Below are 27860 nucleotides of genomic sequence, written 5' to 3'. Positions count from 1 at the left end.
TTACTAACATTGGCATAATATTTAGCAAATTGTATTTAATACATATGTATAAACAACATTTGCTTTGCTATAAGGAAGAAATCTCTTTAGATGTGTTTAAAATTTGTGAGTATGAGTGATATAAAAAAAAGATTCTGAGGAGTTTAATGTACATATTTAAAATTTTTAAATTCTATATTCAATCTACACCTATGTCTATACCTGACGGATAGGTAATGGAATTCTGTGCAAATGTTTTTTAATAAGCCTAAGTGAAATAATATAAAATACTGACTAAAAGTAGATAAAAGGGATTGTAGCATGAGGACTATATATAGCTATCACAAACTTTAAGAGATAGTAAAATCTACAGAATAAAGCATCATTCATAAGTCATATGTGAGAGTTCTATAAAATTTGAGGAGCATTTTGTTTCTAATTTTTGTCCATTTTATCTTCCTTTGCCAGTCTAATTTATTTATTTGGATTTTAGTCCCTCTATATGTTGTTGATTGTTACCATTTGTCAGTTAACTGTGTTTTTGTTAACCCATCATTTCTTATAGGTAGGCCTTTCTAAGAAGAATATTGATTTACACCTACTTCAACATCAATGTTTTTCATACTTACTGTGTGTCGGAGTGCTAATAAGCATTAGGCAAGGTGCAATTATATAAGGTGGGGTTCTCTCCCTCAGTTTTCTTTTCATTAAAAACATTATAGAAAAATTAAAACATCAAAATAGAGAACAGTGAACTCGCATGTACTCATAATCCAACTACAACAGTCATTAACTGTGAATCACTCTTTTTTTCATCTACAACTCCTATCTACTCACCAGCCTCACACCCTCACAACTGGATCATTGTGAAACAAACCACAGATGTTACATCCAACAATTTTTGAGCTACAAAATGATAATTCCACATGATTCAACTTAAAGTTTCATTCATAAATATGTCAGTATGTATTTCCAAAGGATAAGACCTCTTTTTGTTTATTAACACAGCCACAAGGTCATTATCATACCTAAAGAAACTGATACTAATATCACCAAACATCTGCAGTCTTCATGTTTCCCTGTTTGTGTATGTATATGTGCAATTGATCTTTTGCTATCTTTTCATAGTTGTTTTGTCTGAGTCAGCATCCAAACAAGGTCTACATATGCATTTGGTTGATAGATCTCTTCAATTTTTCTTAATCTATAATTTCTTCTTCCTTTATTTTCCTTGCAAGCCATTTGTTACATTGCTCTCCCTTCATTTCAACTCAATTTAATAAGGACTTTGAAAATTTTAATAATTTAAAATTTCATTTCAACTTTATGAATATAGGAGAAAACACATAAATATAACTCAGTAACTCAATATATGTAAAAAGCCTGCTTTACTTCTCTTAAGGTAACTTTTATTGAGTACTTATGTGCTAGGTATTGTTCTAAGCACTTTTGTATTCACAGCAACCCAATGAAGAAGGCCCTATTATTGACCCCATATTGCAGTACTCCCCGTTACTCAGGCAACATTATGTATTGGTCTTTTGAAGGAGTCAACTGAAAAAGCAAGATTCTACTGGGTTTTTTATTTTGGGGGGAACGTGGTAAAAGAACTATGAGCGGAAAAGCCCCAAATGATAGCATTCCTTGTATTTGTTATCCAGGAAATTAGTAAAATTCCAATGTTTATAATTTACGAGAAAGGAAGAGGAATTGAAACAGAACTCACCTTGTTTCCTCTATTTAAGCACAAAATTTTAAATTTATTCTTAACCAAGGATTTCTTATAACTATTTGTTAATTTTAATTTCTTTAAAATTAAAAATATATTTACATCTATTTCCCAAACCATTATACATGAGCATTTCTAACTCTAAAAAGGCAGTAAGCTTCAAGAAGTAAGCAAGTTTGTTGGGCTTGAAAGATTTTGGAATTTCAACCCTTCACTAGAATATTTATTTTCCCATAAAATTTTTCTTTGGGGGTATGTAATACCCTATGCTTTGGGGGTATTACTCGAGAAGGCCTTGCTCAGACCAGTGTCCTAAAGTATTTCCCCAGTATTTTCTTTTAGTAGTTTCATAGTTTCAGGTCTTAGATTTAAGTCTTTAATCCATTTTGATTTGATTTTTGTATATGGTGAGAGATAAGGATCTAGTTTTCTTCTTTTGCATATAGATACTCAGTTTTCCCAGCACCATTTATTGAAGAGACTATCTTTTCCCCACTGTATGTTCTTACCATCTTTGTTGAAGATAAGTTCACAGTAGATGTGTGAATTTATTTTGGGGTTCTCTATTCTGTTCCATTGGTCTATGTGTCTGTTTTTATGCCAATACCATGCTATTGTGGTTACTACTGCTCTATAGTATAATTTGAAGTCAAGTAATGTGATTCCTCCAGTTTTGTTCTTTTTCTGAAGATGGCTTTGACTATTCTGTTATTCCATGTAAATTTTAGGATTATTTTTTCTATTTCTATGAAGAATGTTATTGGTATTTTCATGGCAATGGCATTGAATCTGCAGATAGCTTTGGGCAGTATGGATACTTTAACAGTATTGATTCTTCCAATCATGAACATGGAATGTATTTCCATTTTTTTGTGTCCTCTTAAATTTCTTTAACCAATGTTTTGTAGTTTTCATCATAGAGATCTTTCACTTCTTTGGTTAAGTTTATTCCTAGATATTTTATTTTATTTGTAGCTATTGTACATGGGGTTACTTTCTTAGTTTCATTTTTAGATTGTTTACTGTTGACATATATTATGGAAATGGAACTGATTTTTGTATGTTGATTTTGTATCCTTCAACTTTACTGAATTTGTTTATCAGTTCTCATGGTTTTTGGGTGGATTGTTTAGATTTCTCTAGATATAAGATCATATCATCTGCAAACAAGGATAATTTGACTTCTTCCTTTACAATTTGGATGCGCTTTGTTTCTTTCTCTTGTCTGATTGCCCTAGTTATTATAGAACTTGAGAGTACTATGTTGAATAACAGTGGTGAAAGTAGGCATTTTTGTCTTGTTCCAGATCCCAGAAGAAAGGCTTTCATTTTTTCCCCATTCAGTATGATACTCACTGTGGGTCTGTCATATATGGTTTTTATTGTGTTGAGGTAAGTTACTTTTATACCCAGTTTTTTGAGAGCTTTTATCATGAAGGGATGTTGAATTTTATCAAACTGGCATCAATGGAAATGATCAATTGATATTTTTCATCATCAGCATCAATTGAAATGATGGTTTTTTGCCTTTCGTTCTATTGGTATGTTGTATCACATTGATTGATTTGCACATATTGAACAATTCTTGCACCTTTGGGATGCATCCCACTTGATCATGATGAATAATCTTTTTAATGTGTTCTTGAATTTGGTTTGCTAGTATTTTGTTGAGGATTTTTACATCTATATTCATCAGAGATATTGGCCTATAGTTTTCTTTTTTTGTTGTGTCTTTTGTCTGGTTTTGCTATCAGGGGGATACAGGCCTTGTAGAATAAATTTTGGAGTATTATTACCTGTTTGATTTGTTGGAATAGTTTAAGTAGGATTGGTATTTGTTCTTTGAATGTTTGGTAGAATTCAGTAGTAAAGCTGTCAGGTCCTAGGCTTTTCTTTGATGGGAGACTTTTTATTACTGCTTCTATCTTGTTATTTGTTATTGGTTTATTCAGGTTTTGGATTTCTTCTTGGTTCAATCTTGGTAGGTTGTCTGTGTCTAGGAATTTATTCATTTCTTCTAGATTTTCTAATTTATTGGCATATAGTTCCTCATAGTAGTCTCTAATGACCCTTTGTGTTTCTGCACTATTAATTATAATGTCTCCTTTTTCATCTTTGATTTTATTTGGGTCTTCTCTCTTTTTTTCTTAGTCTAGCTAAAGGTGTGTCATTTTTGTTTATCTTTTCAAAAAACCAACTTTTTTTGTTTCATTGATCTTTTGTGTGGTTTTTTTTGTTTGAATTTCATTTATTTCTATTCTGGTTTTTATTATTTCTTCTACTAGTTTTGGGTTTTGTTTACTCTTGTTTCTCTAGTTCTTTCGGATGCATTACTAGGTTGTTTATTTGAAACTTTTCTACTTTTTTGATGTAGACACTTATTGCTATGAACTTTACTCTTACTGTTGCTTTTACTGTATCCCATAAGTTTGTGATATGTTGTGTTTCCATTTTCATTTGTTTCAAGAAAATTTTTAATTTGCTACTTAATCTCTTCATTGACCCACTGGTCATTTTAGGAGCATTTTGTTTAATTTCCATGTGTTTGTGTGTTTTCTGTTATTCCTCTTGTTATTGATTTCTAGTTTCATACTATTGTGGTCAGAGAAAATACTTGTTATGATTTCAATTGTTTTTAATTTTTTAAGACTTATTTTGTGGGCCAAAATATGGTCTGTCCTTGAGAATGATCCATGAGCTGAAGAGAAGAACGTGTATTCTGCAGCTGTTGGATGAAATGTTCTGTAAATATCTCTTAGATCCATTTGGTCTATAGTGCAGATTAAGTCCAATGTTTCATTGTTGATTTTCTGTCTGGATGATCTGTCCAGTGTTGAAAGTGGAGTATTGGGGTCTCTAACAATTATTGTAATGGGGTCTTTCTCTGTCTTTAGCTCTGATAATATCTGCTTTATATATCTGGGAGCTCCAGTGTTGGGTGCATATATATTTAGAATTGTTATATCCTCTTGCTGAATTGACCCCTTTATCATTATATAATGAATTTTTTTTGTCTCTTCCTGAAATCTATTTTATCTGATAGCGGTATAGCTACTCCTGCTCTCTTTTAGTTTCCATTTGCATGAAATATATTTTCCCATCCCTTTATTCCTAGTATATGTGTCTCTCTTTTTTTTTTTTTTGAGACAGCGTCTCACTTTGTTGCTGCCGTGGCATCAGCCTAGCTCACAGCAACCTCAAACTCCTGGGCTTAAGCGATCCTACTGCCTCAGCCTCCCCAGTAGCTGGGACTACAGGCATGCGCCACCATGCCCGGCTAATTTTTTCTCTATATATTTTTAGTTGTCCAGATATTTTTAGTAGAGATGGCGTCTCGCTCAGGCTGGTCTTGAACTCCTGACCTCGAGTGATCCACCCGCCTCGGCCTTCCAGAGGGCTAGGATTATAGGCGTGAGCCACCGCGCCTGGCCTATTTCTAGTATATGTGTCTCTTTATAGGTGAAGTGGGTTTCTTACAGACAACATATAGTTGGCTCTTTTTTTTTTTTTTTTTGATCCATTCAGCTACTCTGTAAACTCTTTTGATTGGAGAGTTTAGTTTATATCACATTCAGTGTTATTATTGACAGGTAAAGACTTACTACTGCCATGTTGTTACTTGATTTCTGCTTGTTTTGTGGCCTTCTCTTCCTTCTTTCCTTCCTCCCTTCCTACCTTCCTTCCTTCCCGTCTTCCTTTGTTAAAAGTGAGTTTCTCTGGTAGTGTGTTTTAATTTATTGCTTTTTATATTTTGTGTATCTGTTGTAGGTTTTTTAATTTAAGGTTACCATGAGGCTTGGAAAAAATGTTTTGTAACCAATTATTTTGAACATATGACAACTATGCTTATAAACAAATAAACAAGCAAAGAGAAATCTAACAGAAATTCTACCCTTTCACTCTATTCCCTCCCTGCTTTTTAACTTTCTGTTATTTCCATCCATATCTTTTTATGCTATCTCTCAAGAAGTTTTTGTTGTTATTTTTGGTAGGTTTGTCTTTTAGTTTTTGTACTCAAGATATGAGTGGTTTATATACTACAATTACAGCAATAGAGTATTCTTTATTTGTATATTTACTGTTACCTATGAGTTGTATACCTTTATAAGATTTCTTACTGTTTATTGACGTCCTTTTCTTTCTGATTGAAGAACTCTAACATTTCTTGTAGGACAGATCTGGTGTTGATAAAATCCCTCAGCTTTTGTTGGGGAAAGTCTTTATTTCTCCTTCATGTTTGAAGGATATTTTTGCAGGATATAATATTCTAGGGTTAAGGGTTTTTTTTTTCTTTCAGCACATTAAATACATCATGCCACTCTCTACTGCCCTATAATTATAGGCTTCCACTGAGAAGTCTACTGCCAGACATATTGGAACCCCTTTATAAGTTCTTTTTTTTCTTTTTTCTTGTTTCCCTTAGGATCTTTGTGACCTTTGGGAGCTTGATTATTAAATGCCTTGAGGTAATCTTGTTTGGGATAAATCAGCTTGGTGTTTGGTGACTTTCTTATACCTGAATATTGGTATCAATCTCTAGGTTTGGAAAGTTCTCTGTTATTGTTTCTTTGAATAAACTTTTTACCCCAATCTGTTTCTCTACCTCCTCTTTAAGGCCAGTAACTCTTAGATTTGCCCCTTTGAGTCTATTTCCTACATCTTATAGGCGTGCTTCATTTTTTAAATTCTTTTTTCTCTTTGTATTTTCAAATAGCTTGCCTTCAGGCTCCCTAATTCTTTTTTCTGCTTGGTCCTCCCGCCCCATTCTCCCAAAGTGGTGGGATTACAGGCGTGAGCCATTGCACCTGGCTAAAATTGATGGTTTTTAAAAGCATTAATTCTTTATGTTGAGTATATGGAAATTAGTCCTGTACTAAGGTTCTAGGCCTTTGCTGGGGGCGGCGGATGTTGTTTTGTTATTTCTCATAAAGTTTTCATTATGTTTAATTCTTCTGAATTTCTTGTTACCTGAAAGTTAGAATTCTTGCAGTGATCTAATTTTCTTACTTGTTTCGCTCCTATTTTCCATTTCTTTTTACCTTTATGGGACCTAGGACATTGTTTCAGTTTCTTTATTTTAAGCTTTTATTATAAATCTCTTGTTCTGTAAATGTTCTCTGATATATAAACTCTTCGTAATGTTTTTTTATTTCTTTTTCATTTTCTTGTGTTTGAAATTTTCTACTTCTCCTTGCATTGTCTTTATGGTCACTGAGTTCCCCTTTTTGTTTCTTCCATATTTGGTGACATTCATACATACCTGGTGCCTCCATTCATTTTCCAGGAATTTGTGGTGTATACCAGTTTCTGGCTTCCAAATTCTTGCTAACATGTTATTTTTATTTTTTAATTTTTTTCTTGTTAACATTTTAGATGTGTTATCTCGTTTTTCATTTATTTGTTGATTGTATTTTTTAATGATAATATGGGTTTTCAGAAGGTCTTAGAGGTAAATACATTTTTTTTATCTGTCATACTCAACTAGAAGTCACTAATAACTTTTGTGGTCTTCATCTTGGAATTTTTAAAAATTGTGATTGGTGTGAAATTTTTTTGTTTTTCAAATCTTGAATATTAGAAGCTATTCCACATGTTCACTTTTGTCTTTAGTTTGTTTCTTGAAATTTTTATATTTAAAGCCTTATTTGTAGGACTGTTCATGAGCCTGATATTAAAACTTAAGAGGTTAGGTTAGCTTATGTTGTGTCTTTGAGAACACGTTTAGATTATGAATAGGAACTTTTTTCTAACTGTTTATTGCTGGTATCAAATAAAACTTGATTTTTATGTGTTCTTATATCTGCCCACCTAACTAAACTCTTCTTAATTCAAACAGTGTTTAGTCAATTTGTTTGTATTTTCTAGGCAGACAATCATGTCATCTTAAACATAATGAACATTTTATGATATTGATGAGGACAGTGCCATGTTGGGTAGTAGTAATAAAATATCTGAATATAAATTTTTATTAAAAGCAATATAGGTGACCCATTTAAATTAAGCTTCATTTGTAAGCAAATAATTTGGGGTTGTCCTTTTAAAATACATACTTCATTAAAAGCTGACCACTAAAATTGACATATGTTATTGTATAATAACAAACATATAGGAGTTTCCAGAACTCTTAAATTGGCTTCTCTTCCAAAGTCTCATGCACACTATATTTTCTATGAACTTTTGAAAAATATCTATATGAAGTACAGAGCATACATCTGATACTGCTTGGCCTGGCTTGGCACAGAGTTCACCCTCTTAAGGTTTCTACTACTTTATTTCACAAATCAGTTCTTTGGTCAAAATATAGTTCATAATAACAGTTCTTTGTTATTACTTCTTTTCTGTCCACTTTAGAAATCTATTAGCAAAACAAAATAATCTTGGTGTTGCCTAACCTTTAAAAAGGAATGCAAGGGCAATTAAACATTTTTGTGCTCAACTTGTACATACTCTGCAAAACAGGTTCTATTTCTTTAAGAAAATAATGAGACATAGATATGGATAGATAGATTTATATAATACTGTACTTATTTCAGCATTAGTTATAAAAATATTGTAAACATCTTAACAATAGGGAATTTATATCTATATGATGGTATAATATTCAGTTATTAAAAATATGTAAGTACATGGGAAAATATAGTAAGTAGAGAAAAACAGGATTAATAATTATATATACAATATGTTCCCTTTTATATAAAGAATATTAATGCATGTATATGCCCATGTGTGCACACCTCCAGAATAAATGATTGCAAAGAAATGTTGCATGTTACAAAATTTATTTCACTTTCATTTTATTTTTTAAATTTCTCTGCCATGTATTTATAGTAACATAAAATGATATGCATAAAGTGATTGATAAAGATAATTCAGCAGTGAAAGGATATGGTTTCTAGAGTTGTCAAGACTTGGATTCTCTCCTGTCAATGTCACAAACTCTTTGTGACCTTAACATCTAATAGCTTTGGTTTCATTGTTAGTAGAACAAGTCTTGTGAGATATGATTATATATAAAGGGTTTTACAAATATGAGGGGTTATTATGTTAGCACTTATCTTTTGTTTGTGGATGGGTGGCCTGTTTGCAAATGATCTACCTCATACATTTGAGCAATTAAATAAACAAGGAAGTAAACAAATAAAGTTGGTGTTTGTAATGCATTGACGTGCATTACTTGAAACCTTGAAGTATCATTTGCTTGCATGGTATTCCAGGGTCTTAAAGAAAGCTAAGGATGAACAAAGATAACATACTGAAAAGGAATCCCCATATTGGCTGTTCCCAAATATGTTGTAAAATTTTTGTAGGCATGATCTGTGTGAAATGGTGAGGTCAAGGAGGAAGGAAGTTGTCAAAACATAAGTTGTTGCATATACACTCGTGTGTATGAAAACAATATTATTTGTCAGTTTATGCGGTGTGTTTATTGATAATAGTTGTGTTTTCTCAGTGACTTGAAGAAAGGAGGGAGAAATGTAGGTCAGTCTGTTACGACAGTTAATTGTAAACATCTTAGGTTTTGCACCTGTGATAGTATTTTTTTTTTCAGTTTGCCAATAAAGACACTGGGGAGAACAGAATTCTGATTTTATCCTGTTTGTTTAATGCTTATCATTCTGCTTACTATCTTTTAGTGAACTACTCTGTTTCCAGCTGTCTAAACATTCTCTCACATTCCTGTCAGAAATGTGACTCAAGCCCAGGTTTAAGAATTGTAGTGTTCATTCCCTTACTGTTTATTACTTCCTCAATGCACTTTTAGTTAAGAATTAAAATGACTGAGCTGGCTAGCATTGTTACATTTCAAATCCAAATCCTACGAGGCATACTTCTTATTAAATCATGGGATCATATTCCGATACCCCAGATTCTGTTACTACTTACTTTTATGATACAGTGAATTTGAAAAATGGGCATTCAGCTGCACATTAGGACCATTTCTTATCTTCCTTTGAGAAAATATTTTTGTAAACTTAGTTATGTGAATTAAGTTTTTTCTGAATATATGGCAATTCATTTTATTTGAGAATACAGAATTTAGGACCATTTCTTATCTTCCTTTGAGAAAATATTTTTGTAAACTCAATTATGTGAATTAAGTTTTTTCTGAATATATGTTAATTCATTCTATTTGAGAATACAGAATTTAAATTTTTCTATAAAGTATGATTCTAATGATGTTTTTAAATGCATAGTATAAAATAATTCCCTTTTATATCTGTTATTTTATATGTAAAATAAGATATTCCCCATATAATTAGTATCTATTTAACTCCCATGACAACTCTTTGTGAAAAATTTAGTAAAACATATCTGACCAGGCCAACCATGAATTACCATTACTATTTTAGTTGTGCTGACATTAAGCTGAGTTTTGAAGAAGCACTTATTGAATCTGAAAAATGATCCTTGGAATTTCCCAAAAGTTTTAAGGTTAATATTTTTTTAAATCACAGAATTCTTGTTATAATGTAAACTAAGGGGAATTAGGCTATTCAAGTAACTAAGGCGATCTTACTACCCAGACTCTCATATTCTTTTTCTGAATGTTATATGTTTATTATTTTCTACTGGAGGAAGAAATTTTCTTCTAGGCTTTTTTTTTAAAGGGACACAATTAATTATTTATTTTTAATTCAGGATATTATGGGGGGTACACACATTTTGGTTACATGAAATGCATTTGCCTCACCAAAGCCAGGGCTACAAGCGTGTCCTTCCCCCATACAGTGTGCCCCGTTTCCATTAGCTGTGGGTTTACCCCCCATCCTCTTTACCCTTTACCCCTCAGCCCTCCCACCTGACCGGCACCCAGTGATTATTACTACCATGTGAGCCCCTTAGTGTTGATCAATTAGTACCAGTTTGATGGCAAGTACACGTAGTGCATGCTTTTCCATCCTTGTGATACCTCACTTCGAAGGATCGGCTCAATCTCTATCCAGGATAATATAAGAGGTGCTAGATCACCATTTTTTTTGTAGTTGAGAAGTATTCCATGGTATACATATACCACATTTTATTAATCCACTCATGTATTGATGGACATTTGGGTTTTTTCCACATCTTTGCAATTGTAAATTGTACTACTGTAAACATTGGAGTGCAGATGTCTTTGTTATAGAATGACGTTTTCTCCTTTGGGTAGATGCCTAGGAGTGGGATTGCTGAATCAAATAGTATTTCTATTTTTAGGTCTTCGAGGTATCTCCAAATTACTTTCCACAGGGGTTGTACTAATTTATAGTCCTACCAGCAGTGTAAGAGTGTTACTGTCTCTCCACATCCTCACCAGCATTTGTTGTTTTGGGACTTTTTGATAGGGACCATTCTCACTGGAGTTAGGTGATATCTCATTGTAGTTTTGATTTCCATTTCCCTAATTATTAGAGATGTTGAGCACTATTTTATATAGTTGCTGGCCATTAGTCTGTCTTCTTTGAAAAGTTTCTGTTCATGTCCTTTGCCCATTTATTGATGGGGTTGTTTGATTTTTTTCTTGTTGATTTTCTTAAGGTTTTTGTTATCAGCCCTTTATCAGATGTGTAGAAAGCAAATATTTTCTCCCATTCTGTAGGTTGTCTATTCACTCTAATTATAGTTTCCTTGGCTGTGCAGAAGCTTTTTAATTTGATCAGGTCCCATTTGTTTATTTTTGTTGTTGCTGTGATTGCTTTGGGGGTCTTCTTCATAAATTCTTTACCTAGGCTGAAGTCTAAAAGAATCTTTCCCACATTTTCTTCCAGTATTCTTAAGGTTTTTCACCTTAGGTCTAAGTCTATTATCCATCGTGAGTTGATTTCTGTGAGAGGTGAGAGGTGAGAGATCCAGTTTCAGTCTCCTGCATGTGGATATCCAGTTTTACCAGCACCACTTATTGAATAGAGATTTCTTTTCCCCAATGTATGCTTTTGTATACTTTGTCGAATGTAAGATGACAACATGAGGATAGCTTTATATCTGGGATCTCCATCCTATTCCAAAGATCTATATCTCTGTTCTTTTGCCAGTACCATGCTGTTTTAGTTACTATAGCCTTGTAGTATAGTTTGAAGTCTGGTAAATCGTTGCCTCCCAATTTGTTCTTTTTGCATAAGATTGCTTTTGCTATAAAGGGGTCTTCTCTTGTTCCATACAAAGCATAGAATTATTTTATCTACATCTGCAAAAAATGATGTTGGTATTTTAATAGGGATTGCATTGAATCTGTAGATCACTTTAGGTAGTATAAACATTTTAACGGTGTAGATTCTGCCGACCCATGAGCATGGTGTGGTTTTCCACCCATTTACGTCCTCTACTATTTTCTTCTTCAGTGTTTCCTAGTTCTCCCTGTAGAGTTCTTTCACCTCCTTAATTAAATATATTCCTAGGTATTTTATTTTCTTTGTTGCTATTTTGAAGGGTAATGAATCTTTGATTTGATTCTCAGTTTGTTGTTGGTGTATAGGAATGCTACTGATTTATGTACATTGATTTTGTAACCTGAGATTTCGCTGAATTTGTTGGTCAATTCCAGTAGTCTCATGGCAGAATCTTTGGGGTTTTCTAGGTATAAGATCATCTAGTCAGCAAAGAGCAATAGTTTGACCTCTTCTTCCCCCATTTGGATGCCCTTGATTTCCTTCTCTTGCCTGACTGCTCCCGCTAGGACTTCCAGCACTCTGTTGAATAGAAGTGGTGATAGAAGGCAATTTTGTCTGGTTTCAGTTCTAAGCAGAATGCTTTCTGTTTTTCTCTGTTCAGTTTGATGTTGGCTATGGGTTTATCATATACAGCTTTTATCATTTTAGGTAAGTCCTGTCTATGCCTATTTTGTTAAGCATTCTTATCATAAAAGGGTGCTTAGTTTTGTCAAATGCTTTTTCTGAGTCTGTTGAGAGGATCATTATGGTCTGTGTTTTTGCTTCTGTGTATGTGGTGAATTACATTTATAGATATGTTGAACCATCCCTACATCTCTGGGATGAAGCCTACTTGGTCGTCACAGATTACTTTTTGATAAGCACCTGAATTTGGTTTGCTATGATTTTATTGAGAATTTTTGCATCTGTATTTATAAGGGATATTGGTCTGTAGTTTTCTTTTCATGTTGCATCCTTTCCTGGTTGTGGTTGGTATCAGGGTGATGTTGGCTTCATAAAACATGTTGGGGAGGATTCCTTCCTTCTTGATGTTGTGAAATAATTACTGTTGAATAGGCACCAGTTCTTCTTTGTTGATCTGGTAAAATTCAGGTGTGAAACCATGTGGTCTGGGACTTTTTTTATTAGGAAGTTTTTAAATTGCTGCTTCAGTTTTAGTATTTGATATTGGTCTTTTCAGGAATTCTGTTTCTTCCTGATTGAACCTGGGGAGACTGTGTTTCTAAGAATTTTCCCAGTTCCTCCATGTTTTCAAGTTTATGTGCATAGAGGTTTTTATATTATTCATGGATGGTATTTTGTATTTCCATGATATCATTTAATTTCTCCTTTTTCACTCCTGATTGAGCTTATTAGAGTCCTTTCTTTTCTGCTTCTCCTTAATCTAGCAAGAGGCATGTAAATGTTTATTTTTTCAAAGAACCAGCTTTTTGTTTTATTAATCTTCTGTATAGTTTTTTTTTGGTTATAGATTTCATTTAGTTCTGCTCTGGTCTTTGTAATTTCTTTTCTTCTACTGGGTTTGGGGTCAGTTTGCTCATCCTTTTCCAGTTCTTTGAGACGATTCATTAGATTGTTTATTTGTGATCTTTCTGTCTTTTGGATGTAGGCATTTATGGATATAAATTTTTCTCTCAGGACCGCTTTAGGTGTGTCCCACAGATTTTGATAACTTGTGTCTCCTTTATCATTTAGTTCAAAGAATCTTTTGATTTCCATCTTAATTACCTCCTTAACCCAATAATCGTTCAGCAGAAGGTTGTTTAGTTCTCATATCTTTGTGTATAGATAAGAGTTTCTGTTGGAGTTGATTTCTCATTTTATTCCACTGTGGTCTGAGAAGATGCATGATGTAATTTGTATTTTTTTAAATGTGTTGAGACATGTTTTGTGTCCTAGGATATGGTCAATCTTAGGTAATATTCCATGAGCTCATGAGAAAAACATATATTCAGTGGTTTTGGAGTAGAATGTTCTGTAAATGTCAGGCCCATTTGTTCTAGAGTTCTGTTTAAGTCCATTGTTTCTTTGTTTATTTTCTGTTTGGAGGATCTGTCTTGTTCTGTCAGAGGTGTGTTGAAGTCCCCAGCTATTATGGTGCTGCTGTTTATCATTTTGTTTAGATCAAGTTGGATTTGCTTTTTGAATCTGGGTGCACCTGAGTTAGGTGAATAAATATTTAGAATTATTATGTCTTCTTGTTGAATTGTACCCTTCACCATTATATAGTGACCCTCTTTGTCTTTCATTACTTTTGTTGATTTGAAGACTAAGTTATCTGAAATCAGAACTGCTATGCCAGCTTTGTTTTGGTTTTCATTTGCATGGAATATTGTTTTCCATCCCTTCACGTTAAGTCTAAATGCATCCTTGTGGGTTAGATGTGTTTCCTGAAGACAGCAGATATTTGGTTTGTGTATGTTTATCCATTTGGTCAGCCTATGTCTCTTTAGTGGGCAATTCAAGCCATTCACATTTATTGAAAGAATTGGTAAGTGGGGAAGATTTCTGTTCATCCTGTTGAGTTGAACTTTGTTGCTTTGTGTTCTCTCTTGAGCCATTGTGGTATCTGGCCTTAGACCTTTAGCTTTTGAATGGATGATTTTATACTGGGAGTGTCTCTTATTCTGATCCATGTGTAATACTGTTCTGAGTACTTCCCAGAGGGCAGATCTTGTCTTGATGAATTTTCTCAGTCTTTGCTTGTCTGAGAAGGTCTTTATTTCTCCTTCGTATAAGAAACTTAGTTTTGCAGGATACAAGATTCTAGACTGGGTGTTTTTTTGTTTGAGAAGACTGAGAATGGGGCCCTAGTGTCTTCTGGCTTGTAAGGTCTCAGTTAAGAAGTCTGGAGTGAGTTAGTCGGGGGTGAAGCGGTTTCTTTGTAGGTTACCTGCTGCTTTTGCCTTATGGCTTGTTGTAGGGCCTCTTTCATGTTCATTTTGGCCAATCTGATGACTGTATGTCACGGTGTCTTCCTGTTTGCAGTCAATCTCCCAGGAGTCCTTTCGGCTTCTTTTACCTGGATATCTAGTTTTTTAGCCAGGCCAGGGAAATTTTCCTCTATTATATCCTCAAATACTTCATCCATCCCTGGTGTATTTTCTTCTTCACCCTCAGGGATGCCTATGATTCTCATGTTAGGTGCTTCACATAATCCCACATTTCTTGTAGGTTTGTAGACTCTTTTATTTCTATGCTCTATCTCTGCAACTGACTTGTTTAATTGAAAGGTGTAGTCTTCAATCCCTGAGATTCTTTCTTCTGCTTGATCTACCCTATCCTTAGCCTTTCCATTGTGTTTTGCAATTCCTTGAATAAATTCTTCATTTCCAGAAGTTCTGTTTGATTTTTCTTCAGTATTTCAGTTTATTTAGTGAATTTTTCTTCCAAGTCCTGGATTTTTTTTGTTGTTTCTTTGTGTTGGGTATCCATTTTCTCTTACGTATCATTGAGTTTTCTTACAATCCATGTTAGAAATTCTTCTGTCATTTCAGTGTTCTGAATTTGGTTGGTATCCATTGCTAGAGAGCTGGTGTTCCTCTTCGGGGGTATCCTTTCCATTTGATTCTTCATACTTCTGGAGTTTTTTCACTGATTCCTTCCCATCTGGAGCAGCTGTTGCTTCTTACCTTTGGATTTTCCTTTAGATAATGACACAGCCAGTTTAATGTCTGAGCCAGTAGGTGGTGCTTGTGAGTGAGATTCGACCATACCTTGTGTGATGAGTCAGTAAATGCAGTGAAAGGGCATCCAAATTGACCTCCCTGTTAGTAAATGTCACTTGCTGGGAGGAGCAAGCTGCAGTGTTGTTTTTGGATCCTGTAACCAGCTCTGGTTCCTCTGGAGAGGCACTCTAGTGCCTCAGGTGCTTTATAGGGCCCTGGAACTTCCAGGTATGTCCTTCTTCACCACCCCAGCAGGAGTAGGAAGTGAGGAAGTGAGGCTGGGTGGGGCTAGGTTGGATGAGCCTGCCCTCATGTTCCACAAATGATTTCAGAAGGAAGGGGTCAAAGGTCTGTTCCCTGCCTCTGGGCAAAGCTACCAGGGAGAGGCTGAAAGGGCCTCACTCAACCAGAAAGTCTGCATGTGAGGCTATCTGAGACCTGCAGTCTGTAGCAGGCCTCGCTCCTTTCCACCCTCCCCTATTCCATGGTTTCTCTGGGGTTGAGCTCCCCCTGACTGTGAGGCATGCCGTGAGGTTCCCTGTCCAGGATCACGGCATGAGCCGGGAGCATGGCCCTCCCATGGGCTGAGTGTACCCCTTGAGCATGCTGCAGTGAGGACTGACTCAGTCTGCCCCTGAAGGCACACATACCTCAGTAGACTAGTTCACAAATACCCGTTCTGTGTCCCCGGGCAATGTGATTGAGACCTGTGTGTACAGGATCTGGCCTGCAGGCCTGTCTCCCAGGTCCTGGAGATCAATCACTGACCATACCAGGCAGAGGAATGCTGGACCCAAGTCACCCACAGGATGCCCAGGCTTTATCAGTATCTTTCTACCTCGGGGTTTGCCTCGCTCTGCTGGAGTCACCAGGCAAGCAGCACCAGGGAGGGCCAGCAGGTAGGGAGCTCACAGTCCAAGTACCCCTCAGTCCACGACAGGGCCCCAAAAGGAAAGGTCCTGTTCCTTGTGGATGCCTCTGGGTGGTGGCTGAATTGTCTCTCTCGGCAGCTGTGAGTAGGGGACGGGAAGGGGAGAAGGAAGCAATATGGCGCCTGCTGATCTGCTTGGGTCTGTGGGGCAAGAGGCATCCCAAGGGAACTGGGAGCCTAGTGCCCTATCTGTAAGAGGGTGGCCACTCACTGGTGGCAGCAGTCTCTGGCCTGGTGTTGGCAGGTCTCTCTAGCAGCTTGGGAGCCTACCAGCAGTCCAAGATGTAAGAGAAGGAAATTTAAACTGCTCCACCTACCCTTGTCGCTGATCTCCAACCCTCTCTGGGCTTAGACCCTGCTGATGCCTTTCACCTTCCAGTTCTGCTCTGCAGCCTCTTCCTGTGGAGTCTCCTGTAGGTTTAGGCACCCTTCCTTCCTACCCTCATCTATTATGTGTTTGTCTGCCTATTTGTTTTCTTCACTTTCATCTAAAATCTTTCCTTCTTGCAGAGACACTCTAGCTGGAGGTGTTTCTTGTCTGCCATCTTGCCTCCACACTCTGATTGCTTATTTAAGTAGTAGATGTACAGTAGTCCCTTCTTGTTTTTTTTTTTTTTTTTGATCCTGCCTCAGGTTTATTCGTACAAATAGTACAGGAGGACCCCAGCCCCATGCAGACAGCAGCCCAGAGGTCACACCAGTCCTTCTGTCCTCATGTTGGCAGACAGAGGCCTCTACTCTGGAGCCTTCATGGGGGCCTGGGCACCTTTGGGAGCCTGAGCTGGAGCTGGAACTGAAGCTGGTGCTGCAGCTGAAGCCGCAGATTGGACCTTGGACTGGGCCTTAGACTAGGTCTTAGACTGGGCCTTGGTTTGATCCTTGGCCTTTGGCTGGCAAAGCCTGAGACCCTTGGCAATGCGCGCATGAACACGCTTCCCAAGCTTAGGGTGGGCAATGTAGGCAAGTCGACTGAGCTTGTGGCTCATGCCCTTTGGGATCTTAGCCTTAACCTCCTTGAGCTTTACGAGGGCCTTGATAGCTTCAGCACGTGCACTCATGGCCTTGGCGTTGTTGGCCTGCATCTTCTTCAGGCCCTTCTTGTTGTGCTTCTTGGCAAAGCGCATGTTCCTCAGGAACTTGGAGTCCACCCCCTTAGGAGATTCATATCTTTGTGATCAGGGTTTCTTGATGCCATTTCTGTGCCGCTTTTGGGACTGGTTGTGTGTGGTGTGGTTCTTGAACTTGGCCATGTCTACACTGTAACCCGCGGCTGCTAAAGACCAGTAGTCCCTTCTTATCTGTGGTTTTGCTTTCTGTGGTTTTAGTTACCCATGGTCAGCCATGGTCCAAAAAATATTAAATGTAAAATTCCAAATATGAACAATTCATTAGTTTTAAATTGTCCACCATTCTGAATAGTGTGATTAAATCTCACACTATCCTGTCTGGACGTGAATCATCCCTTTGTCCAGCATATCCATATTGTATATGCTACTGGCCCATTAGTTACTTAGTAGCCAACTCATCTGACTTACCCTCAGAAAGTCAGTAGTACCCTAATGCTAAGTCACAATGTTTAGGACATCCATCTTTCATCTCATCATGCAGACATTGTATCGTCTCACATCATTGCAAGAAGGGTAAGTATAATACAATAAGATATTTTGGGAGAGAGACCTCATTCACATAACCTTTACTATAGTACATTCTTGTAAGTGTTATATTTTATTATAATATTAGTTATTATTAATCTCTGTGTCTAATTTATAAATTAAATTTTATCATAGGTATATATGTATAGGAAAAAACATCATCCATATGGGGTTTAGTACTATTCACACTTTCAGGCATGCACGGGTCAGGGGTAAGGGTGTGTGGTGTGTGTCTTAGAATGTATCCTCCTCTGTAGATAAGAGGGGATTACTGTTTATGCTTACTGTATATGCTTTGTTATTTGTGAACTCTGCTCAGTGACAGGTAACTTCAGTTTCAGAAGTCAAATATGTCTTATAGAATTAGAACTAAAATAAAGAAATTTAGTTTTTTCCTTGTTGAAAACCTGTTTTTTTAAATTTTGTGAAACCATGCAGCTATCATTCTCTGGTGTATATTTTTTAGTACCATTGACCAACCTCAATGATCAGCTAATGATCATGAGTGATAGAATTGTATAAGAATGGGATTATTTGCTATCAGTGCACAGAACTGATTCACTATGTATCAAAAGGGTAGTTTGTGGTGGTGATAGAACTGGTGATGCAGGCTGTAACATTATTTTATTTTATAACCCCAGCTGAGATATCTTTTTTCTGATTCTGAGACTTATTTTAGAAAATGATGTACCTAATTCAGGAAAGAAGTTTGTTGAGAGAAAGTAAAGGGATTTTGAAAGACACTTCTGGGTTTAGTTGTAACATTATAAAATTCCTGGGTTTTACCAAGGATTATACCTTTCTGCAGTTTAAGCCAAGGGCAGTTACATGTTAACACCTATTCTCACTAAAACAGTGCTTCCCACACTTTTGGGTCTTAATACCCTTTATACTCCCACCAATCATTGAGAACTCTTAAAAGGTTTTGTTTATGTGGTATTTTCTATTCATTTACATATGAGAAATTACAACTAAAAAAAACTTTTTTTGAGACAAGGTCTCACTCCGTTGCCTGAGTTAGAGTGCAGTGGTTTCATCGTAGCTCACTGCCACCTCAAACTCCTGAGATCAGGAGATCCTTCTGCCTTAGCCTCCCCAGTAGCGGGGACAACAGGCATGCCACCACACACAGCTAATTTTTGTGACTTTTGTAAAGATGAGGTCCCTTATGTTGCCCAAACTGGTCTCAAACTTCTGACCTCAAGTAGTCCTCCCGCCTTGGCCTCCCAAAGTGCTAGGATTACAGGAGAAAGCCTCCATACCTGGCCTACAACTAAAATTTTTAAAAATATTTATTCATTTTTAAATAACAAAGCCTAATTACATGTTCATGTAAATACCATGTTTTTATGAAAAATAACTGTATTTTACAAAACAAAAAAAATAGGGGAAAGTGGAATTGTTTTAGATTTTTGTAAATATCTTTGATATTCGGCTTGATAGAAGACAATGAACCCTCATACCTGCTTCTGCATTCAAGCTCTTGTGATTTGTTTTTTTGGTTGAAGTATGTGAAGAAAACTAGATCTCACAAACGTGTAGTTATAAAAGGAAGGGGTATTTAATAGCCTTTTCAGGTAATTGTGGATACTCTTCTTTGAATACTATGCCAACACTCAACAAATAGTAGTTTCTTTCTTTTTTTTTTTTTTTGCAGAAAAACTTAAAGATTAATTGCAATGTGGTATCTGTAACCACATCAATGAACTTTTCATATTTGGTTACATTAAGATGTATTGGTCTGCCTTGTACTTTGAATGGATCTTTTACATGCATGGTCATTGGCAAATATGGATTCAATGAGTTATATAGGTCTTCCCAATATTAGCACATGTCATTATATAATTAAAATACAACATTAATTAATGTTACTTTATATCTGTCAGAAAAGTCTTAAAGTATTTCAAAACTGTCAGGCTTATGATGGTACTTCAAGGCTCATATTTTATCATTGGTATTAAATAGTCTCAGATTTTTATCTTGAAATGACAGGCCCAGTTTATTTATTTTGAGAAAATGTCTGCCAAATGTATGTTTATATACAAAGGATATTTTGTCAGTTATTCTTTCAAGTGAAAAATGGTGTTTCTTAAAAAAAAGCATCCAGTTCAGTTCACAGTTTGTGTTTTTTCTCTAGGCAACTATCGTATTTCCCCATGTGGCAAAAGTGCTTTATATGTGCTTATTATTTGAAACAGATTTTAAAAGTTATGTACTCAAGGGTTGAGTTATAATGAAATCAGAACATTTATTGCTTCATCAAGGGCCTTCTTAGCAGAAACTGACTTATGAAAAAATTGCAGATATGCAGCTATGAAGAATTCAGTGACTACTAGTATAATTTAGTGCCACTGCTTTGATTCCTATAAGCAGCTTTACCTACATGAAAGAAACGACCAATATCCTAGTATTATTATGAAAATCGTTTTGACCTTGGGACTTCTATGATTCTGTATATTATACTTTGAGAGCTGCTATTCTAGAATAATAAAAGGTGTATTACGGTTACAAATAAGCCTGAGATATGGAACTTAATAAAGATGGATTTTTGAGAGAAAAATGTGTGGGTACAGACGGTTGACTTTTTGTATCTGCAGGTTCCTCAGGGCTAACTGGGGGACTTGAGCATCCACAGTTTTATGAATCAACAAGGGATCCCAAGGATACAGAGGGATGACTGTACCTGTAAAGATAAAGACACTGATGTCAACTTTTCTATATGAGATTAGTGGAATAGATAAGAAGTTTTACGGTAATATAGGGGACAGATTATTTTTCTTATGTTGTTATTGATAATAAAAATGGTTTGGGAGTACAGGAGAGGGACTGTCTGATTCTTTGGTTTGGAGAGGGCTAGAGAAACTGGGTTGTTTCAGAGAAGACTTTGTAGAATAAATGATATTTAAGTGATCAAAAAATATGTGTTGAATGAATTGCCATTTCTAACTAAAAACGTACTAGAGAGATTTGTTTTCACTTATTGGCTAATTAAGGTATCTAAGCTTTTCATGCTATTTCTTCATATATTCCTTATGATGTCTGCTTAAAGATGGAATTTTTCATTCTCTAAAGAAGCTGTGAACATGACTAATATTTCTCTCCAAATGTAGTAAATCATCTAGATCTTTTCTGATGTCTCTAGACTAAGACAACGGGACAATAAGACAATGACAAGTGGAGCAGGCTTTAGAAAAGGTCTGTACAGAAGGGGAAAGAAAATGTCAAGTGGATGGTGATAGAAACTGAGGTTGGATTAACATCTAAATCCACTGAACTTTGAGCCAGGAGCTTTTTTAAGCACTTTGCATGTGTATGTAAGATCAGCTGAAGATACTTATATGGGTCTATTTCTGGGCTCTATAATCTGTTCCTTTGATCTATTTGCCTGTTCTTTTGCTAATACCACACTGTCTTGATTACTATAGCTTTATAGTAAGTCTTGAAGTTGGGTGGTGTCAGTCCTCCCCCTTTGTTCTTCTCTTTCAATATCGTGTTGGCTATGCTGGGTCTTTTGCCTCTCCTTATAAACATTAGGATCATTTTGTTGATATCCACAAAATAACTTGCTGGGTTTTTGGGGGGGAATTGCATTTAATCTGTAGGTAAAAGTGGGAAGAACTGATGTCAATATTGAGTCTTCCTATCCATGAGCCTGGAATCTCTCTCCATTTTATTTAGTTTTTCTTTGATTTCTTTCATCAGAGTTTTGAAGGTTTCCTTACATAGGTCTCATACATATTTTGTTAGATTTATACCTAGGTATTTAATTTTGTGTGGTGCTAATATAAATGGCATTGTATTTTTATTTCAAATTCCACTTGTTTATTGCTAGCATGTAGGAAAGTGATTGCTTTTTATATATTAATCTTGTATCCTGGAACTTTACTATGGTTTCTTATTAGTTCCAGGAGGTTTTGTGTGTTTTGTGTTGTTGTTTTGGGTTTTTTTTGTCATTTCTTTCAGATCTTCTTTGTATACAATCGTGTTATCTGTGAACAAAAAGTTTTTTATTTTTTCCTTCCCAATATGTATATCTTTTATTTCCTTTTCTTTTTATCGCGTTAGCTAGGATCTCCAATACAATGTTGAGAAGTGGTAGTGAAAGGGGCATCCGTACTTTATTCCTGATCTTAGTTGGAAAGCTTTGAGCTGTCATCATTAAGTATGATGTTAGCTGTAGGTTTTTTATAGATGTTCTTTATCAAGTTGAGGAAGTTCCCCTCTATTTCTGGTTTTCTGAGAGTTTTTCGCATCAGTGGGTATTAGATTTTGCCAAATGCATTTTCTGCATCTTTTGATGTGATCATGTGCTTATTCTTTTGTAGCCTGTTAATGTGATACATTGCTTTAATTGATTTTTGAATGATGAACCATCTTTGCATACCTGGGATAAATTCTACTTGGTTGTGATGTTCATTTTATACATTGTTGAATTCAATTTGCTAACCTTTTGTGGAGGATTTTTGCTTTTATGTTTATGAGAGATACTGGTCTGTGGGGTTTTTTTTTCTCTTGTAGTGTCTTTGTCTGGTTTTGGTATTAGGGTAGTGCTGGCCTCATGAGTTAGGAGGTAGTCCCTTTGCTTCTGTCTTGTGAAACAGATTATTAAAAGTTGATATATAATCATCCCTCCCACCATCTGGATTACCAAAATCTGAGGATGCTTGAGTCTCTTATGTAAAATGGCATAATATTTACATGTAACCTACAAACATCCTCTTGTGTACTTTAAATCATTTCTATTAATAGATTACTTATAATATCTACTACAATGTAAATAGTTGTTATACTATATTTTTTAATTTGTATCATTTTTGTATTGTTTTGTTTTAAAAAAAATTTTTTTTCCAAATACTTTTGATCCATGGTTGTTCAAATCCACAGATGCAGAACCCACGGATACAGAAGGCGTTCTTCCTTAAATGTTTGGTAGAGTTTAAAAGTGATTCCATCTTGGCCTGGTGCTCTCTGTTTTGGAGAGTTATCAATTACTGATTCCATTTTTATAATAATATGGGTCTATTCTGATGGTTTCTTGTGTGAGTTTTGGCAGATTGGATCTTTCAAGAAATTTGTTCATTTCATCTAGATTATCTAAATTGTGGGCTTAGAGTTGTTCACAGTATTCCTGGAGTATCTTATAAATGTCCCTGGGATCTGCACTGACATCTTCTCTTTCATTTCTGATATTAGTAAGTTGTGTCTTCTCTCTTTTTTTCTTAGCCTGGCTAGAGACTTACTGATATTATTGATCTTTTCAAAAGAACCAGCTTTTGATTTTGTTGATTTTCTCTATTGATTTTCTATTTTCAATATCATTGATTTTGCCACTAACTTTACTTCTTTTTTCAGCTTACTTTGGATTTCATCTGCTCTATTTTCTAGTTTCCTAACATCAAAGCTTAGATTACAGATTTTAGATCTTTCTTCTTTTCTAATATATACATTCAATGATATAAATTTTTCTTTAAGTACTGCTTTTGCTGTGTCCCACAAATTTCAATAAGTTGTATTTTCATTTTCATTTAGTTCAAAGTATTTTACAAATTTCTCTTGAGATTTCATCTTTGATCCATGCATTATTTAAAAGCATATTGTTTAACCTCCAAGTATTGTAGATTTTCTAGCTATCTTTCTGTTATTGATTTCTAGTTACTTCCATTGCGGTTTGAGAGCAAACATTGTGTGATTTCTATTAAATTTGTTAAAGTGTGTTTGGTAGCCCAGAATGTGATCTGTCTTGGCAAACAAAGTATTTTGCATCGTACTGAATTGAAGACTCTTAGATTCATAAGGAAGTTTTTAATTCTGGTTTCCTTTGGTGGTACATACTTTGCACTTTATCTCCAACTTATCTTATTCCATGGTTTATTCCCATAGTTGGGGGAAAGTCCTTCATTTTGATATGCCAACCTAGGTCTCAGAAATGGTATCCTAGAGTGGCATCTGTGGAAAATCTAGGCTGTCTTTGTAAAATACATATGTACATTTATGAAAGTTTTCTATATTATGAATCTGTACATGAACTTTTAAAAAATGTTGCTAAAGTGACATACTACATCAGGTAGAAATTCAGAGGTTAATGGATAATAAATTTTATACTTTTAAAATATGATAATTTTTTTCTATTCCATTTAGTTTTGTCAGCCTGGTGGGTGGCAGCTGTCCAGAGAGAGGAAGCAGCCAACGTTCTTTGTGGTCGTCCTGACAGATATTGACTCAGATCGACATTACTGCTCATGCCTAACCTTCTATGAGGCAGAGATCAATCTCCAGGTAAAAAAACTTATAATGTTTGGAAGGAAAGCAACATGGTACAGTTACTTTTTAAATTCAGTTGTCCTTTTTAACCATATTGGACGTCATCTGATTTTTTCTAAAGATATCATATCCATGAATTGGTTTATTAAGAATGGTTTCCTCTCCTGTTGATCCTATGATTTTCCCTGACTGACAGTCCTTCTCCCAGGGGATCTTTTACAGAACATAAAGCATTTAATAAGAATGTTTGTAAATTATTTATCACAATGCTTGACATTATTGTTTAAGCACCCACATAAATGTTAACTCATAAATGGTAGTATTATCGACATGATCAGACTGAAATTCATAGGCTAGCACTATAGAAATTTAAAATAGTTGTTCTTTCAGAATATTAGTAGAGGCTCTTAGTTTCAGACAATTGGATCTACTTTTGCTAATTTAAGCAAAAATGATTTATGACAAAGTATTAGGCAACTTTTGGAATTTTGGGGGCGAGGGACAACAGGAAGCCAATTCTGGATACTAGGAACAGCCCAGCTTGGGACTATTCTCATAGAAACCACATTCTTTCCACCTTTTACCACTGGGCACTTAGGATACTGGATATCAGACAGTATAACCTTCATCAGAGTTGCCCTATTGTATCTGAGCTCCTATGTGTAGCCACTGTCTCACACTGCTGACTTCTGCTTTTAAATCTCACATGGGTTGTTTCTTTGTTGGAAGTCAGATTGTATGCAGAAGCTACCTCATTGCAAGGGAGTCAGAAAAATGTAGAGTTTTTTGGTGGTGGTAGTGGTGGCAGTTTGTTTTGCTTTCCAGGTCCTGTAGTATAAGAAGGAAACTATAAAGGGCTTTAGAGTGAGCCAAATTGCATTATCTGCTGTAATTTCTACTATATGCAGATGAGTGAGTATCACCGCTGGGGGAAAAGTTTGGCCTGCTTTCTGAGATGGCTTCACAAAAGAGCATTTGTTGTTTTGATTATGTTTATTAAACTCCAAGATTCTAATTTTCTGGATGCAGAAATCTGATTTTTCAGTACAAGATGAGACAAATCACCTGTCATGTTGCAGACTCACATTATCCAAGTTCATTAGACTGATATATTAAACCAGCATGCTAATTTATTAATTTACAGGAAATGTTAAAAGTTACATAGAGTAAAATATGCATTATCTGCATTATCAGCACATTCACTCCTTATTGTCAGATCTTTGTGGAAAGCCATATCAAAATCTGAAGCCTTTTGATTATGGAATCAAACTAAGGAATATTTGATGTGAAATATTTAATGACTATCAGACTAAGATAGCCTATTGCTTCTATTTGAAATTAGGGATTATTGTATGTTGTGAATGGTTACAGAAGACTTAGAAGTCTGTGACTATAGTCTCCTCTTCCCTGGATAGTGTTTGGATGGATGTTGCCAACAAATAGCCAATCATATTCCTGTTTGGATCAATTCAGCCTAAACAAGTTAGAGAGTGTTCTCTAGCCCAAGTGCCATTCTGTCTCTTTCAGGTGACCTTTCATTTCTATGTTGATCTTTAGAGTTTAAGTGAATGCTTAGAAAGCAGCATTTTCTGTTATTGGCATATTTTTGAGGGTACTTTTTCACAACTCCTTAGGATTATCTAATGAAACTAACCATGATTATTTAGGTTCTCCCTCCTCTGTCCTTCACTATCCACCCCCAGATAAACTGACAGAAATGCAATATATTAAGATATTATAGCAGTGTTTATAAAGAGGTTCTAGGAATTCTTAGATATTTTTCAAACTTTTTATTTGGGAATAATTTCAAACTTACAGAAAAGTTGTAAGAATAGTACAAAAATCCATATATCCTTTATAAATATTCACCTATTGTTAAAACTTTGCCCCACTGATGAGAGATCTCTCTTCCTCTACCTCTCCCTCCCTCCCTCCCTACCTCCCTCCCTCTCTCCTTTACTCTCTTTCCTTCCCTCCACCTCTCCCCCATACACACATACACACACAAATTTTTTTTTCTCTGAACCATTTTTATACCAAACCAGGCTCATTCTTCCTGCTGCACCGTATGCTAATTACTGAAATGAGTTTTGCAGCAAAGAAAGTGTTTATTCACAAGGCAGCCAAGCAAAGAGGCGGGAGAAGAGATCTCACATCCACCTCCCTGAAGATGGAGTGTAGGGATATTTATAGGTTAAAGAATCAGGGTGGTCTAAGGCTTGGGGAAAGGTGACTGGAGGTAAGGAAAAGTGAGGTAGTCGATGATCTGCGCACATGTAGTCAAGCTGTTTTTACGTAGGACCCGTGTTTAGAAAATAGCAGTATTCTCATGATCTGAGGGAGGAGTTTTTGGCCCTCTGACATCAAAGGTCACCTCTTGGACATTTGCACAGGCCCGGTTGAAGGATTGGTGGCCTTAGCTGCTTCAAACTGGACTAGAGCTGCCCTCTAGCTCCTGAAAAACAACTTTAAGCAACCATTACCATGGGTCAGAGATGTTACCTGTAATGAAGCTAGTGTATTGCTTAACTAGGTGACTTTTAACTATGTAGGTTTTAAAATCAACTAGAAGCAAGTGACTAAAAGCAAGCAAGGCAGGTTAAGTTTGGTGGGCCTAATCTAGTTAGTCCTTAGGTTCAATTTGAAAGAAAATTGCATACATTATCTCCCTTTACTGTAAATTCTATAGAATATATTTCAAAGGAACATAAACAGTACACCTATCAATCTGAGGAAATTTAATATCAGTATAATACTTCACTATCCGTATTCCAATTTTTTCATTTGACCTTATAATGTTTTTTTCTTCCAGTACAGGGTCCAGTACATATTGCACACATTGCATTTAATTGTCCTTTCTCTTTGTCTCTTTTATGTGTCAGATTTCTCCACTGGATATTGCTGTTTTATGCTGGCAACTAATAAATAATCTGTATGAAGACACTCTAAGACCATGCAAATATCCTACTACTCATCAATCATGCTCCCCTAGATTCAGCATTTACTGATGATTCTTGCCTGTTCCAATTTTGATTATGATGGTTGCAAAATGATTATTTTTCAACGCCACACTCCCTCTACCTTTACCAATCAGCAGTGACATTTTACTATCAGCAAGAGCTCTTCCTTCTTATCTATCTGAGCTATGGAATCATGGATTCAGTTTTTTCTTCAATTGTATATAATTCACTAATAGTTTTCATTATTATATTGTTTTAGAGACAGGGTCTTGCTGCCCAGGCTGGAGTGCGGTGATGCTATCGTGGTTCACTGTAGCCTTGAACTCCTGGGCTCAAGAGGTCCTCCTGCCTCAAACTCCCTAGTAGCTGGGACTACAGATGTACATCACCATGCCCCACTGATTTTTTAAAAATTCTTTTAGAGATCAAGTCTTGCTGTGTTACCCAGGCTGGTCTTGAACTCTTGCTCTCAAGCAGTCCTCCTGCTTCAGCCTCCCAAGTAGCTGGCATCAACATAGCAAGTTGATCTAGGTTC

The 27860-nt window shown here is 35.8% G+C and overlaps 1 protein-coding gene and 1 pseudogene across 2 annotated transcripts in view; one reads left to right on the top strand and one right to left on the bottom strand.

Annotated features, from left to right (window-relative positions):
* The window catches only part of SBF2 (SET binding factor 2), a 397036-nt gene that overhangs the window by 174887 nt on the left and 194289 nt on the right, over window positions 1-27860 (top strand). For both annotated transcript variants that reach the window (XM_045557501.1, XM_045557500.1), the window contains exon 3: window positions 24243-24380. In XM_045557501.1, coding sequence (XP_045413457.1) covers window positions 24243-24380 — 138 coding nt within the window. The remainder of the gene's footprint in view (window positions 1-24242; window positions 24381-27860) is intronic.
* On the bottom strand, window positions 17156-17702 carry LOC123642428 (annotated as a pseudogene).

Source organism: Lemur catta, chromosome 7, assembly GCF_020740605.2.
Source record: "Lemur catta isolate mLemCat1 chromosome 7, mLemCat1.pri, whole genome shotgun sequence".
Classification (NCBI taxonomy): Eukaryota; Metazoa; Chordata; class Mammalia; order Primates; family Lemuridae; genus Lemur; species Lemur catta.
This window is presented reverse-complemented; position numbering and strand designations above follow the sequence as displayed.